The sequence below is a fragment of the Octopus sinensis genome, linkage group LG1 (assembly GCF_006345805.1).
Source record: "Octopus sinensis linkage group LG1, ASM634580v1, whole genome shotgun sequence".
NCBI lineage: Eukaryota > Metazoa > Mollusca > Cephalopoda > Octopoda > Octopodidae > Octopus > Octopus sinensis.
The window spans coordinates 68,739,006-68,752,542 of NC_042997.1; the positions used below are offsets into that span (position 1 = coordinate 68,739,006).

The window sequence follows — 13,537 nt, forward strand, 5'->3', positions numbered from 1 at the left end:
TATGTAGTGTGTATAGATTTGTATATACTTTCATCATAAAAATGCAGATCATCACAAAAAATAATAATTGTTCGTTACGCAGGTAATACATATTGTTAAGGAAACCACAAATTAAGACAAAATTTCGTAAAAGTAAATGCAGTGGATATAGTTAGAGAATATGCAGAAACAAGGCGATATTATCTATTAGGAATGATACTTTGAAAGATTTAAACGTTAGAAGGAAACATTTATATTGCTGTTACAATGCTGATGACTGAGTCTTTGTATCGTTGTTTGCCTTAGGATGACAGCATATACAGTAGCATGTTTGAGATATAATGTTTTCGGTAACAAAGTGCTGGGATTAAAGTCAAACGCCTTTTCGTTATCAAATCATTGTCATAATGAAGTCACAATATTTCTGTGGTAGATTTTTTTTTTATTACAGTAGAATGATAAATGAATGGTTATACAAAAGTGTTTTCAAGAATACGCCCGCACAACCATTGTCAACAGGACCTGTGTGGACGGTTTTTCAAAACCAGGAAAACTAAAATGTTATCCGCAACTGCTTCAAAACTCACAACTTCTCCCAAGAAATGATAAATTCATTTGTAGCCATAATGATTGGTTAAGTTACTAACTGTCTAAATAATACTCTTTAAAAGCGGTGTTTACTCGCAGGGTAATGACCAAATAGCATGTACATAGCACCATCCTAATATAACGCATATAGCAGTTCGCAGTTGCTGTTATCAACCTTTTTGCATTGAAAGCTTTGTTTGTTTGTTACAAACCGGATACTTCTTTATAGTAAGAATTCCAATTAGTGAAACACAAAGGAGAAATTAAATACATAGTCAAGTAGAAATATAAAACCTGGATTGGGATGTTCTGAAAAATGTTTTAAGATTAGTACCCAATATATGTCTAGTACCTTGTACTTTCATATATTTCGCTTTTAGCATACACTATATACATCTCAAATTATTGATATTCATTAAACACTACATAAATACTTCAATACCTTTCTCTTCATTTGTTTATGCCTTAAATGCTCAAGTTTGTTAACCTAATTTCTATTTTTATTTATTCTATTATACTTTGATGTGGGGCAGCGATAAACTGTCACCTTTTATAGTCAATCCTCGTACCTTTTACTACTGAACTGCAGATATTTTATTGTTTTCATGTATTTATATCTAATTCTCTGCACGCTTCTGTCAAACTTGCTATGTGTTTCTTTCTCTGCCTTTTTCTCCTCTCATTTAAAACCTTATACGCACATATACCACCACACTCACAGGCATACAAATCTTTGGTATATTTTGCATTCATCTTTGTTTTTCAGTTTTTGTGCCCATTAATCAGTAAGGAGATGAACTTTGTTAATTGTCTAATCAATAACGATTTATTTAACTTTTTTTATTCATTGTCTCTTTGAAAATATATTCTTGTATATGTCAAACCCTGTTACTAACAATCATTATCTCTAAATGGATGTAACAAATGTCTAATGTGATATAATTAAATTAGGTCGATTTTTTTAGTTACAATGATTGTTTACTTTATGTTCAAAAATGGTGATGCGATGTGTTTATTTTAGATTTATATGTTTTTCCTGTCGTTACATTCCGCATGTTTTTATATCGCAATTAGTATGTTAAAGTTTCGCGATCAATGTCTTGAATATTTTTTTTCTTCAACAGCGAGAAAATATCTTAGAATTTCCAGAAAAATATGTAGATGATGAGGAGGTTACAATTTAAATTATTGATTTATTTGATTTCCGAATAATATTTCAGGTTATATTATATAATATACTACGAGTTGAAAAGCATTAAACCACATCTATATGTATTTCAAGAAGATGAAAATACGTAATTATAACTTAATATGTATATTATATATATATATATATATATTTAATTGCTGATAAAAGTAAGAATTAGATTTACAACATTGAATGCTCTTAACAGTATATATTCGAATGATTTGAAGAATAGAGATATATATTATAAACGTGACTGAATTAAGACGTTTAAACATAACTATTTCGATCTTTGCGGCATCGGAATAGAGTCAGTAATAATCGACTTCACTCCATATACCCGAAATTGCTGTTCTTCTGGAAAAATTTGAAACCAATATTTTATCTTGCACTGGGTCTTGATTTATTTCACACCGGTTCGTCATTTAACTTTATAATTTATATACATGCACATAAAATTTAGAATTTAGAAAATATATTTCTTAAATAAAATTAGATAATGTTTAAAATCCAGATGATGTACATTCATTTTGTTGCTTTTATTAACATTTGCTCACTATCATTTCATTTAAAATCTGAGATGTTTCAAAAATAGCCAAGTTTATATACGTTCTGGTGAGTAGATAATCTATTATTGTTGTATGATTTTACGACAGGGAGATACTTTTATATACAATTATTTTTACATTCTTTCAATAAGGATTTATGCAGACACAAAGTCTCAAACTCTAATAAAAGGACTATTGACTCTATTGAATTCAGTATTTAAATTAATGGATTTTGTGAAAAACTGTATTTAAAACGTATATGTAAAAAACTGAAATAAATACCTATAGTAATTTGTCAAACATTCTAATAATTCTTATATTAACATTGAACTATATCTTACCAAATAACTTACAATGTTTATTTATGATTTATTCTTCATTTCATTTTAGCAATGGCGAGACATTTACCTGAAGTGGAACCCAGAAGATTACGGAATGATAAAAAATGTCAGAATACCACCTGATGCTATTTGGATGCCAGACATAAAACTATATAATTAGTGAGTAATATATGCAAATTTACGTAGGTCTTAATAGATGAGGGAAAACTACGATTTCATCGAACACTGAAAACATATATTATGATTTGAATAAATGAATATGTCGTATATATATTGAAGATGTTTAGAAATAATAATAAAAAATGCTATCAGTCTCCTTATTTTAATATGGACATGAATGCATTTCATGAATGAATTATATTTTATTTTGATCAAATATAAATCTTGTATGCATATCATATAATTCAATGGTGCGTAATGCCACTGAATAATCTAGGATTAACAGACATATATTTACAGATGCACTGTATATGAAAATATATAATAATATAAATGTATCTTGGTCAGAATTACTGACTATGAGCATAATTTGTCAGTGTTCAGTCAACTAAAATAGTAATTAAATTAGTGTGTTCGTAGCTGAGTATACCACTTATTCTTGTACTCTAAATTCTTTGGTCGAAATGACCTGACACACTGTAAGAAAATTAGACCTTTGAATTACAAATACAATACATCTGACGGCATTCAACAGTTTCCATCTACGTAGTTTCATTCATGAGTCATGGTTCGATCTGAGTCAATAGTAAAAGAGATGTATCCAAGATGCCATATGTTGGGAAGGAATGCTGGGTGTTGAAGTTGAAAATAAAATTTTAAACGACACACAGGCACAAGGAGTCTACTGAAGCTCTATATAAATTCTGTGTGTGTGCGTGCGTGCGTGCGTGCGTGCATGCATGCATTCGTGTGTTTTTGTGTGTGCATGTTTGTGTGCTTAAATGCATATGTCTATATATGTTGTCTTAAATTTGAACTGTGAAAGCAAGTAATTATTTATTTTTCTCGGATGTCTATTTAATATATTTAATATCTCTTTCCAGTGCTGATACCCGGTTAGAAGAGAAGCGTGATGCATTGGTAGTCCTGAAATACAATGGTACGGTGTTCTGGATGCCACAGGCAATTTTTAAAAGTTCATGTTCAATAGACATCACATATTTCCCTTTCGACGCACAGACTTGTTACTTAAAATTCGGCTCTTGGACTTACGATGGAAATAAACTAGATGTAAAATTTTGGCAAAATGTACAGGGATTCGAGCTTACAGACTATGTGCCTAGTAACGAGTGGGATATTCTCGATTCATCTGCAATTAAGCACACAAAATATTATCCGTGTTGCTCGGAACCATATCCCGATTTGACGTTTACATTGAAAATTAAAAGAAAAGTTGCTTTTTACAACTATATTTTGATATTGCCTTGCGTACTTTTATCCTCTCTCACAATGGTTTTGTTCTGGTTACCACCAGAATCTCCGGCCAAAATGCAGTTAGGTAAGTACCTAAGCATATTTATACTTACTATTTTGGAAATAATTTTGAACCACAGAGACGAAGCAATTTTAAGCAATCGGGTTTATTTGAAACATTTCTTTTATTATACTGGAATTGTTTTAAATACTATTCTCTTCCGAATTCTTCGAACATTTTGAAATTAATTTCTTGCGTATAATTTTCTTGTGACATCAACGTAAATAAATTAAAATTGGGAAGTTATTATCTCATCGTTAGTAAGTAAAAATCTACCTGTGGTCATGTAGAAAGCAATAACAACATTTCCCTTGTAGTTCTTTTATTTTAATCATTACAAGGAAGTTATCTATACCTGCTGGAAAGGCTACGTACCAATATTGAGCTTTTATCATTTATGGTAGAACTGAAAAAGAAAATCTTTCGTTATAAGTTTATGAAAATATTATACAATCTAAATGTAGAAGAATACCTACACTTTTTTAAACCCATAGGAAACAGGATAAAAAAATCAATTAAAATCTTATAAAAACGAGGCTAAGGTAGTTGATATATGTATATACATATACATTACACGAACACGCACATACGCACACAACCGAAAACCTTCCATTTGTTCACCCTCCCTCAGTAATTGAAAACACACCGTCTCTGATACCGACACTTTCACCGATATAACTAGCTTAATCTCCTGATATGTCAGCCACTTACTCTGTAAATAAGAAAGTTTAAGGCAAAAGGTAAGGGAGAGAGAAAATTGGAGCAATTCATTGGCAGACATTTTTATTAACCCGGCTGCTGAATTCGCTAGAAATCAGTTTTTACTGCCTTAAATGAAGCTTAAATTGAATAACATTATAGATTTTGGTATTTGAACCTACATGCTAACTTTTCCAATATTTAGTTTGCAAATATGAACATTTAATGACACTGTTCCAGGGAAGAATTTCAAACATCTTCACGTTGACCTTCGCATATGCGTCTAGCAGGGAGAAATCCGAATGCGTCGAATTTCTCATTAAGGATTGCTTTCGTTTTCTTCAGTTACTCTGGTAATGTTAATTCTCCAAAACACTATGGCGTCTATGCAATGCCTTTTCTGTAACGTATGGGGAAATGTCACACATCCTATGACCTTGGGCAAATTGATCTTCACCACAAATTTCAGATAGGTACTCAAGAGGATGGCCTACAGTATACATCATACATATATACATTCATTTTTATATATTAAAATAATCGGCTTTGTAATCATTTGGGTAAATGAAACTGATGAAATATAGCTTGTCCAGTTGACTTTTAGCCGATATTTTTATGCATATAATTTGATCTAATCGATTTTACTCCACCATAAAATGAGTGTTTTACGCTAATGTTAGAAATCTTTATGAATATGAGCGCCAGTGTGGTAAGAAACTTGCTTCTCACCTGCATGATTCCGGGTTCAGTCCAACTGTGTGGAACCTTGGGCAACGGAATTCTACTATAGTCACGGGCCGACCAAAGCCTTGTGGATTTCGCAGGTGGAACCATGAAGAAACCTGTCGGATATATATTTTTATGTGTGTATTTACGTTTCGGTAACCTAGCTGCTGGGCAACAAAGGCCGATAAAATAAGTACTGGGGTCGATTTAACAAAATTCTTCAAGGTGGTGCCCATCATAGTCGCAGTCTAATAATTGAAACAAGTAAAATATAAATTATAAAAGATTATACTGAAAATCAGTAGAACGTTGAATACATTAGCTTGTAGTAACCTTTACTATCTAAATTGCCTTTTTTCCTGTACATCTCTCTCTCTCTCTCTCTCTCTCTCTCGCTCTCTCTCTTGATACCATTAAATTACTGGGTTCGATATTATCGACTGTTGCTTCCCTTAAATGTTTTGGTTATAACACTGTGTTAGAAGTCATTAATATTGTTATAAATAACATAGAGTTTTCTACACAGGCATGCACTTACAACTTGCTTCAGTTGATAAATACTCCTTATTGTAAACATTTCCGTTCATTTTTCCCCTTGTAGAAATCTCATCCTGCATTGTTAAGTAATAAGATGTTTCTAATTGAGGCAGCTCATTTTCAGATGTCTAAATCAATCTTAAACAGGATACATTGGTAAATATTTTAAACTGCTAAACACTGTATCTCCTCACAAACGGAAATAAAACAGCGAACAAAACCAGACTGCGGACACAGATTCAGTGAAAGAGTATATATACATCATTATATATATATTAGCCTCTTCCATGAACTTCTAGCTTCATACAAGTTTCTAAATCACTATATTTCTATTGATCTTCAGCTGATTGCTTAAGCACAGAAAGCCAATTTTGGTCGTAGCTCACTAAATGAGTATGTCAAGGCCTTACTGAGAAGTTTGACATATTTATGTTATCTGCTGATACGCAACAGCTTTCTTTCAAAGTCTATTTTAAAAAAAGCTGTTCAAATAGCATTTCTATACAAAAATGTTTGCTTAATTTTTCTGTGAATTACTTGCATGTTTTATGTGCACGGAAATCTGTAACTCTCTTTGAGCATTACCTTATATATGATAAACTAACCGAGCCTCTACTTCAGCGCTTTGCATCTATTTTCCAATTAACAATTCAGGTGTATTTTTTTTGATACAAGATAGTGTTAATAAAACGGTATTTCATTGTGCCATGTGAAATATCAAGACGCCCAGATACAAGTTCATTCATAATTTACTAGTATAATTTAATAGATTATCTATGTTTGATTCTGCAAGATGAAAGAGTCTTCTTCAACATATGTAAATCTGCTACGTTCTGTGTGATACATATTTCGAGGAAGCCAATTTCCATAGTTCTTCCAGGAAAATGTTACTGATAGAATTATTTCTATTCGTGAATAAAAGATTATGCAAGTGTTTCCTCAGTTTGTGTGTGTGGGCTGATTTGACTGCCATTTCAAGTTGTTACAAACAATCTCTTGAAAGCTGCCCTCTTTTACGATGATGGTGTATTTTAATCGGCTAATATTTTTAGCAGTCCGAGAGACGGCGTGTAGGCTCCTTTCACAGATCGTCTTATTCTGGCCTTTTCAATCCGGTGCCCAGGTGGTAATAAATATTTTAAAAATTATCTAAATTGGCTCACATATAAATATGCTTACCTACACTTGCGTTCTAATTGCTTTTATTTGGTTGAGGATGAAGTCACTTTTCTGCACAAGAAAAGTGAATTACTTGTAAATCTTCAATATTTCACATTTTGCTTTCAGAATCAAAACTTTCTACCGAGTAATATGTTTTCAAATACCTAATTAGGTTTCATCGATTCTTTTTCCTTTTGTTAGACTACTAATCTAATGATAAATAAGCAGTTTTTTCCTAATAATTCCTTACTATCATTTTTTACTACTTTGAATTTAAATGTTTTTGCATACATTTTGTTTGTTTATCGAGTTAATATCCAGATTCTCTAGATATAAGTTTGCCAGTTGCTTTAAAAGTATCCAGTGTAAGTAGATGTAATTACAATTATTATTTAGCAGAATAACAAAAGATGGATTAGTAACATCGCAAGAGCGAGTGACAACGTACTTTGTGGTATTTAGTTACGTCCGATAACCTTTTTACATTTCAACGTTACCGGGGCTGACTTTGCTTTTCCTCCTTCAGGAGATCGAGTTAATCATGGGATCCCACACCCTCGTCCAAAATAAAATTTTACTGCATATTGAATAAAATATCGTATTGAATTGTATACATGGCCTACATGGCCTTGCTTTTTGCTTTTTGAGCCAAAAAATTAACTTAACTTAACTTAACTTAACGTTCCTTAAGCTGCAAGTTGAAATCCCTCTTGGGTCGTCTCTGACAACCATTCGATTAATAGTTGACAAAACAAAAAAGCTATAAGGTGATAGTGAGGTGGTGAATCGATTACCTCAGCTCGAGTACTTATCTCGTATAACATTATATCGACCCAGAAGGATAAACAGCAATGGTGATTCCCAAGTTATGCAACGAATAATAAAAGATAACAATTTTTTTATTAATTAGACAAGGTCAGCAATTTTGAAGACAGGAAAAGGTGCTAGTCGATTACCTCGACCCCAGTGTTTGGTTGTTTCTTTTTTTATCGCCCCTTCCCTCAAAGGATGAAAGGCTAAGTCAACAACCCACTTTTGTCCGGCATGCTAACGATTCTGCCAGTTTTCCCTACTACTACTACTACTACTACCACTACTACTACTGCTGCTGCTGCTGCTGCTTCTGCTGCTACTACTACTACTACTACTACTACTACTACTACTACTACTTACTACTACTACTACTACTAAATTTATTATTGGTTACTGGGTGCAATTATATATCAACGATCCATACGTATAGAGAAAGGTGAACACCCAATAGGCCTTATAAAGATATGTAGGGTGGGACGAACACATATAAAATCGTGGAAGTTTTATTGTATAACCCGAAAATGTTAAACAATGAATGTGTGGGCGTGTTTAGACCATTATATATAATTATATATAATTACAAGGAATATGTAAAAGAAAATAACAACACATTGTAAACAAGCCAAAATTTACTTTCAAAAGGAACCAAATTAAGTAGACATATGTCGGAAGAAGCTAACTATGTTAATGACACCTGAATGCACCACAAATCCTGAGTTTTTCCATATGATTTTTATAGCTAGGATGTCTAGAATCTTACATCCCCTACATAGCAGACATAACAGAACGCAAAGCCTTTCAGAACGTTTTAAAATATATTTTTAGTTTATGATCATTGTCGTTGGACCCATCTACTTTGTGATCAATAACTACATCGTGTAACAAATACTGCTGTTATTTTCTTCTTTGAGTTATTATACGCGTATTGTGTCTTTCTGTGTCTTTAGCATGTATCTGATTAACTGTGAACTTCACACTTTTCCGAAAGGAGTTGGGTTTACCTTTTTGGTAGAAGGGCTTCTCTGTCAGAGAAGATTCTTTCTCTCGCATCGGAGACGAGTTTCACTTTTTAAAAAAATGCAGAATTGGCTGTCTGCCAGACTGGAGGATTTTACATTAGTGACAAAAGTGAAGTTGATATTCTAAACTCGAATTGCACAAATATAGTGTTTAAAATTATTTCTTTTAAATTATCTAATTCCCGGTGAAACATATTATCACGTTGGATATATTAACAAATCACCATATACATAAGTACACACACACGCACATACACACACACAGATAAACATACACACCCACACCCACTTATTAAATATATATATATATATATATATATATATATATATATATATATATATATGTATGTATGTATATATAATATAAGCAAACTTATATGCGCCGAGCATGTTGTTATTTCACTGACGAGAGAGTTGATTTTGAAAACCGTATAACTCTGAAAACAGCCAATATCAAATCATTCTCGGCTGTTTACACAGCCACACTATATGTGTGTGTGTGTATGTATGTATATATATATATATGTGTATATGTGTGTGTACGTGTGTCCCCAAATGCCTCTTCCCCGCATGAACTACCACTCCTGCAATCTCGGTTCTGATAGGCCATAATTAGACCGTAATGACTAAAGAAAAAAACATAGACAAGGCCACAACGAGTGATGACCTGCATAATAAAATTTTAGATTCGTGTATAGCTAAAGAAATCGGCAAAACATCTGTATCCAACAGAACGAGCAAAATCAGAGTATCTGGAGCGGTCCTCGTTGAAAGACCAAACTAATAAAGTCTGTTTATTGATCGGCAGGAGTATCCTTCGTGTTCTAATATTTCAGCAAAAGAATCTGACAAGCTCAGACATTACAAAGATTTGCTCATTAAGATCGAAAACAAAAAGTACGGTATCTCAAAGCAAATACAGTACCAGTGATTGTATGAACACTATAAGTAATCAGAAAAGGAACTTCAAAATATTTGAGAATGATCTTTGACTTACCATCCCAGCAACAAGTGCAAAATCTTTTTTTTAAATGGTACATAACACTTACTGAGAAGAGTATTTTCATTGTGAGAAGAATTACCTTCCATGTAAATGAGTTTTTCTTTCCCTCATAACTTTATTTGACTTTGTAAACGAACAATCTGGTGTGTTCATTTCAATGGCCTATCAATGTGTACAGTGAGTTTCTCTGCTCTAAGACACTCTCTAGGAAATGAAAGCAAAACGGAAGGTAGAGCGCTCTGAGAAGTAAAACAACAACAACAACAACAACAACAGCAGCAGCAACAACAACAACAACAACAACAACAATAATAATAATAATAATAATAATAATATAATAATAATAATAATAATATAATAATAATAATCCTCTCTGCTATAGGCACAAGGCCTGAAATTTATTTGGAGGGGACTCATCGACTACATCGACTCCAGTGTTACACTAGTATTTAATTTATCGACCCCGAAAGGATGAAAGGCAAAGTCGACCTCGGTGGAGTTTGAACTCAAAATGTAGCACCGGGCGAAATATCGCTAAGTATTTTGTCCAGCGTGTTAACAATTCTGCAAGCTCGCCGTCTTAACAACAACAACCACGAAAAAAATTAAAATTATAAATGACCGTGTGACTCTTATGTCTTCTGATGTTAACTGATTGGAAGTGTTTTGTACATGTACATTGTTTTGTCTTGGTATAAAAGATGGACTACAGCAAATATCCTACTCAATACCACAGATTTGCTTGTCAGTTGTTTGATCTTAACCAGTTGACCATGTCCCTTAGTGGCTGACGATATGTGCATCTCTGGTCACGAGCAGAAGTAGTGGAGGAGCATCATAGCCGTGTGCCGAAAGTAATTCTTGGAGGTTTGGATAATTCACCTTTGGAAACAGGGGTGGTTCGTTCAACATCTTTAAACAATCCTTATTCAGGGACCTTTTGAACATGATGGGCTACTCGACCTGAACAAAATTCTAACTGGGCCCCACCTGCAAGGTTATACGCTGTTTATCTTGATACGAGATCATCATGTCGCACACATAGGGCTGTGATGCATGTGCCTGGTGTGCCCTTATCAGACGGGTAATCATGATGGGTATACTGGGCTTCGTATATTTGTACCCCAGTGTCACTTTGATAATATGCACTGCTCTCTCACTCAATAATAATAATAATGATGATGATGATAATAATAATACTAATAATAATAATAATAATAATAAAAATAATAATAAAAATAAAAATGATAATAATTATACATTTCTATATTTAAGAAGAATTACGTACCTTATTCACATTATTTACAATTGACATCTTGTTTGTTGTTAACACAACGTTTCGGATGATATACCCTCCAGGCTTCATCAGGAGTCTTGGACAAATTTTGAACCTGGGTTCTCATTCCTAAGATGTTTTTCGATGTTGCTGCTGCTATTATTATTATTATTATTATTATTATTATTATCATTATTGTACCCCGCGCTCTTAACCACTAGGCCATAATCACGTGGGCAATTATGGAGGGAAATTTAAGGCTTATAAATCTAATATTCTCCTATCCTTCTTTAATACCGGTTCCCATATGCTGTTCACATCTACACTCGGTCTGCTTAGGAGGTTCATGTGTCCTAGCATATGTGCTGCTTCTTTTAGATTTTGTATTTTCCAGTGCTGTTCTCTGTCTATTATTTTAACTTCATCCGACAATGGGAGGTGGTCTCCATTTTTCCATACATGATCAACTATACCCGATTTATCAATATCTCTCTATCTCACAGCTTTGCGATGTTCCTCTACCCTTATTTCGCCTGCATGGGCTGGCGTACACGCAGTTCTTAGCCATATTCTATTCTATTGGCGGTTTTACTCGAAGGAGATATTTGCGAAGTGTTGTATTAATTTTGAATACTGATCTGTCATATGGGTTGCATATCTTTTGTATCTTTTCAGAGCGGCCTTTCACATAGGGTAGACAGACTGTGGACAGTTTATCGGTTTCATCCACTCTTTTCTTCATAATTGGAGTGGAGAGTATGCTTTAGGGGTAGTTGTTGCTTAATAGATTGTTACTGAGCTTGATCATTTCTTCGTTGTGTGTATCACGATCGCTACTTATATGCTCGATGGTTTATGTACTGAGCAATCCATCTCTTTACGCTGTACGGATGGTGGGATTTGATGTTGTGGTATCGTCCAGTTAAAGTCGACTTGCGGTATAATGATGTCCTGAATCCATACTTGGCGCGTGTTATTAATACGTTCAGGAATGCTAGCTGATTGTCTTTTTCTTTTTCCATTGTGAACTGTATGGATAGCTTTATTGAGTCCACATGATCTAACAGCACTTTTTGGTTGGGCCAGTTCTTGGTGAGGCATTTTAGTGGGGCCAGAGTATGAAGGTGTCAGAGTATGAAGTCTCGCTGCCATAGGGTTGGTTTTTAGTGGTGTTGATCCTAAAACCAAAATCTTAAAACTGACAGAGTGCTATTTTTGAAAAATGGAAACGAATTATTCCATATCGTAAGGCAAAATTGAAACGAATTGTTCCATATCGTAAGGCAAACATGTTATGTGTTTAGTATAAGAAGTGAAAGCTAAGACGAAATGATTGCTAATCCGTCGTGTATTCGCCTGCGCCTCGGCATTTATCTGGGGGCTTGGCATCTGTGAAAACCACAAATGCCGCTCTTAGGACTGGATTAACACCCATAGTAACCCTAATGACCAAAAAGATTTCCCTGCCCCTATATAGGACGTTTATCTTACTCCAGTCCAGTCAGTTGGTCAAAATGAGTTGTAGCTCTAATTCAAAGAGACCAGCCTTGTCAGATTCTGTGTGAGGCTGAATCTCCCTGAGAATTACGTTAAAGGTATGCATGTCTGTGGAGTACTCAGCCATTAGCCAGTTAATTTTATCCTCGTGTGGTAATGAAAAGTTAAAGTAACATCCAGTATTTGCTGTTATTTATTTTTGATTTAACATTGTGTCTATGTACTAACTTTTCTTTCGATCTATGTATCTACTGTCTCTCGCGCTTTTCCCTTTCTCTCTCACTTCCTACGTGTCCCTTCTCTCTCCCGCTTTTAATTTAACAAAGAGTGTATGTATCTATGTATCACATTTTCTATCGATCTATGTATCTACTTTTCTTCCGATGTGATAAACATTTAAAACCACACAAAACAAACGCCGTCATCACACAATGTCTCTCTCTCTCTCTCTCTTACTTCCTCTCTCTCTCTTACTTCCTCTCTCTCTCTTACTTCCTCTCTGTTCTCCTCTTTCTCCCTTTGCCACTCACTTCTTCCATTGAAGTAAGTGTGAACCATACCACAGGTACGTAAGATGAAAAACAAAAATCGAAATTGACATTACAGCAGAGCAAGCCCGAAAAACTTTTTGGGACAGCTAAGATTATGTGATTGGTACTTGGATGTTCAATGCCTTCCACGATAATTAAG

At 33.9% G+C, this 13,537-nt stretch overlaps 1 protein-coding gene across 5 annotated transcripts in view; it reads left to right on the forward strand.

Moving 5' to 3' along the window:
- Positions 1–13,537, forward strand: part of LOC115214201 (neuronal acetylcholine receptor subunit alpha-10-like) — a 247,720-nt gene that overhangs the window by 208,235 nt on the left and 25,948 nt on the right. For all 5 annotated transcript variants that reach the window (XM_029783306.2, XM_029783315.2, XM_036501736.1 and 2 more), the window contains 2 exons: positions 2,692–2,801; positions 3,686–4,140. In XM_029783306.2, the coding sequence (XP_029639166.1) occupies positions 2,692–2,801; positions 3,686–4,140 (565 nt within the window). The remainder of the gene's footprint in view (positions 1–2,691; positions 2,802–3,685; positions 4,141–13,537) is intronic.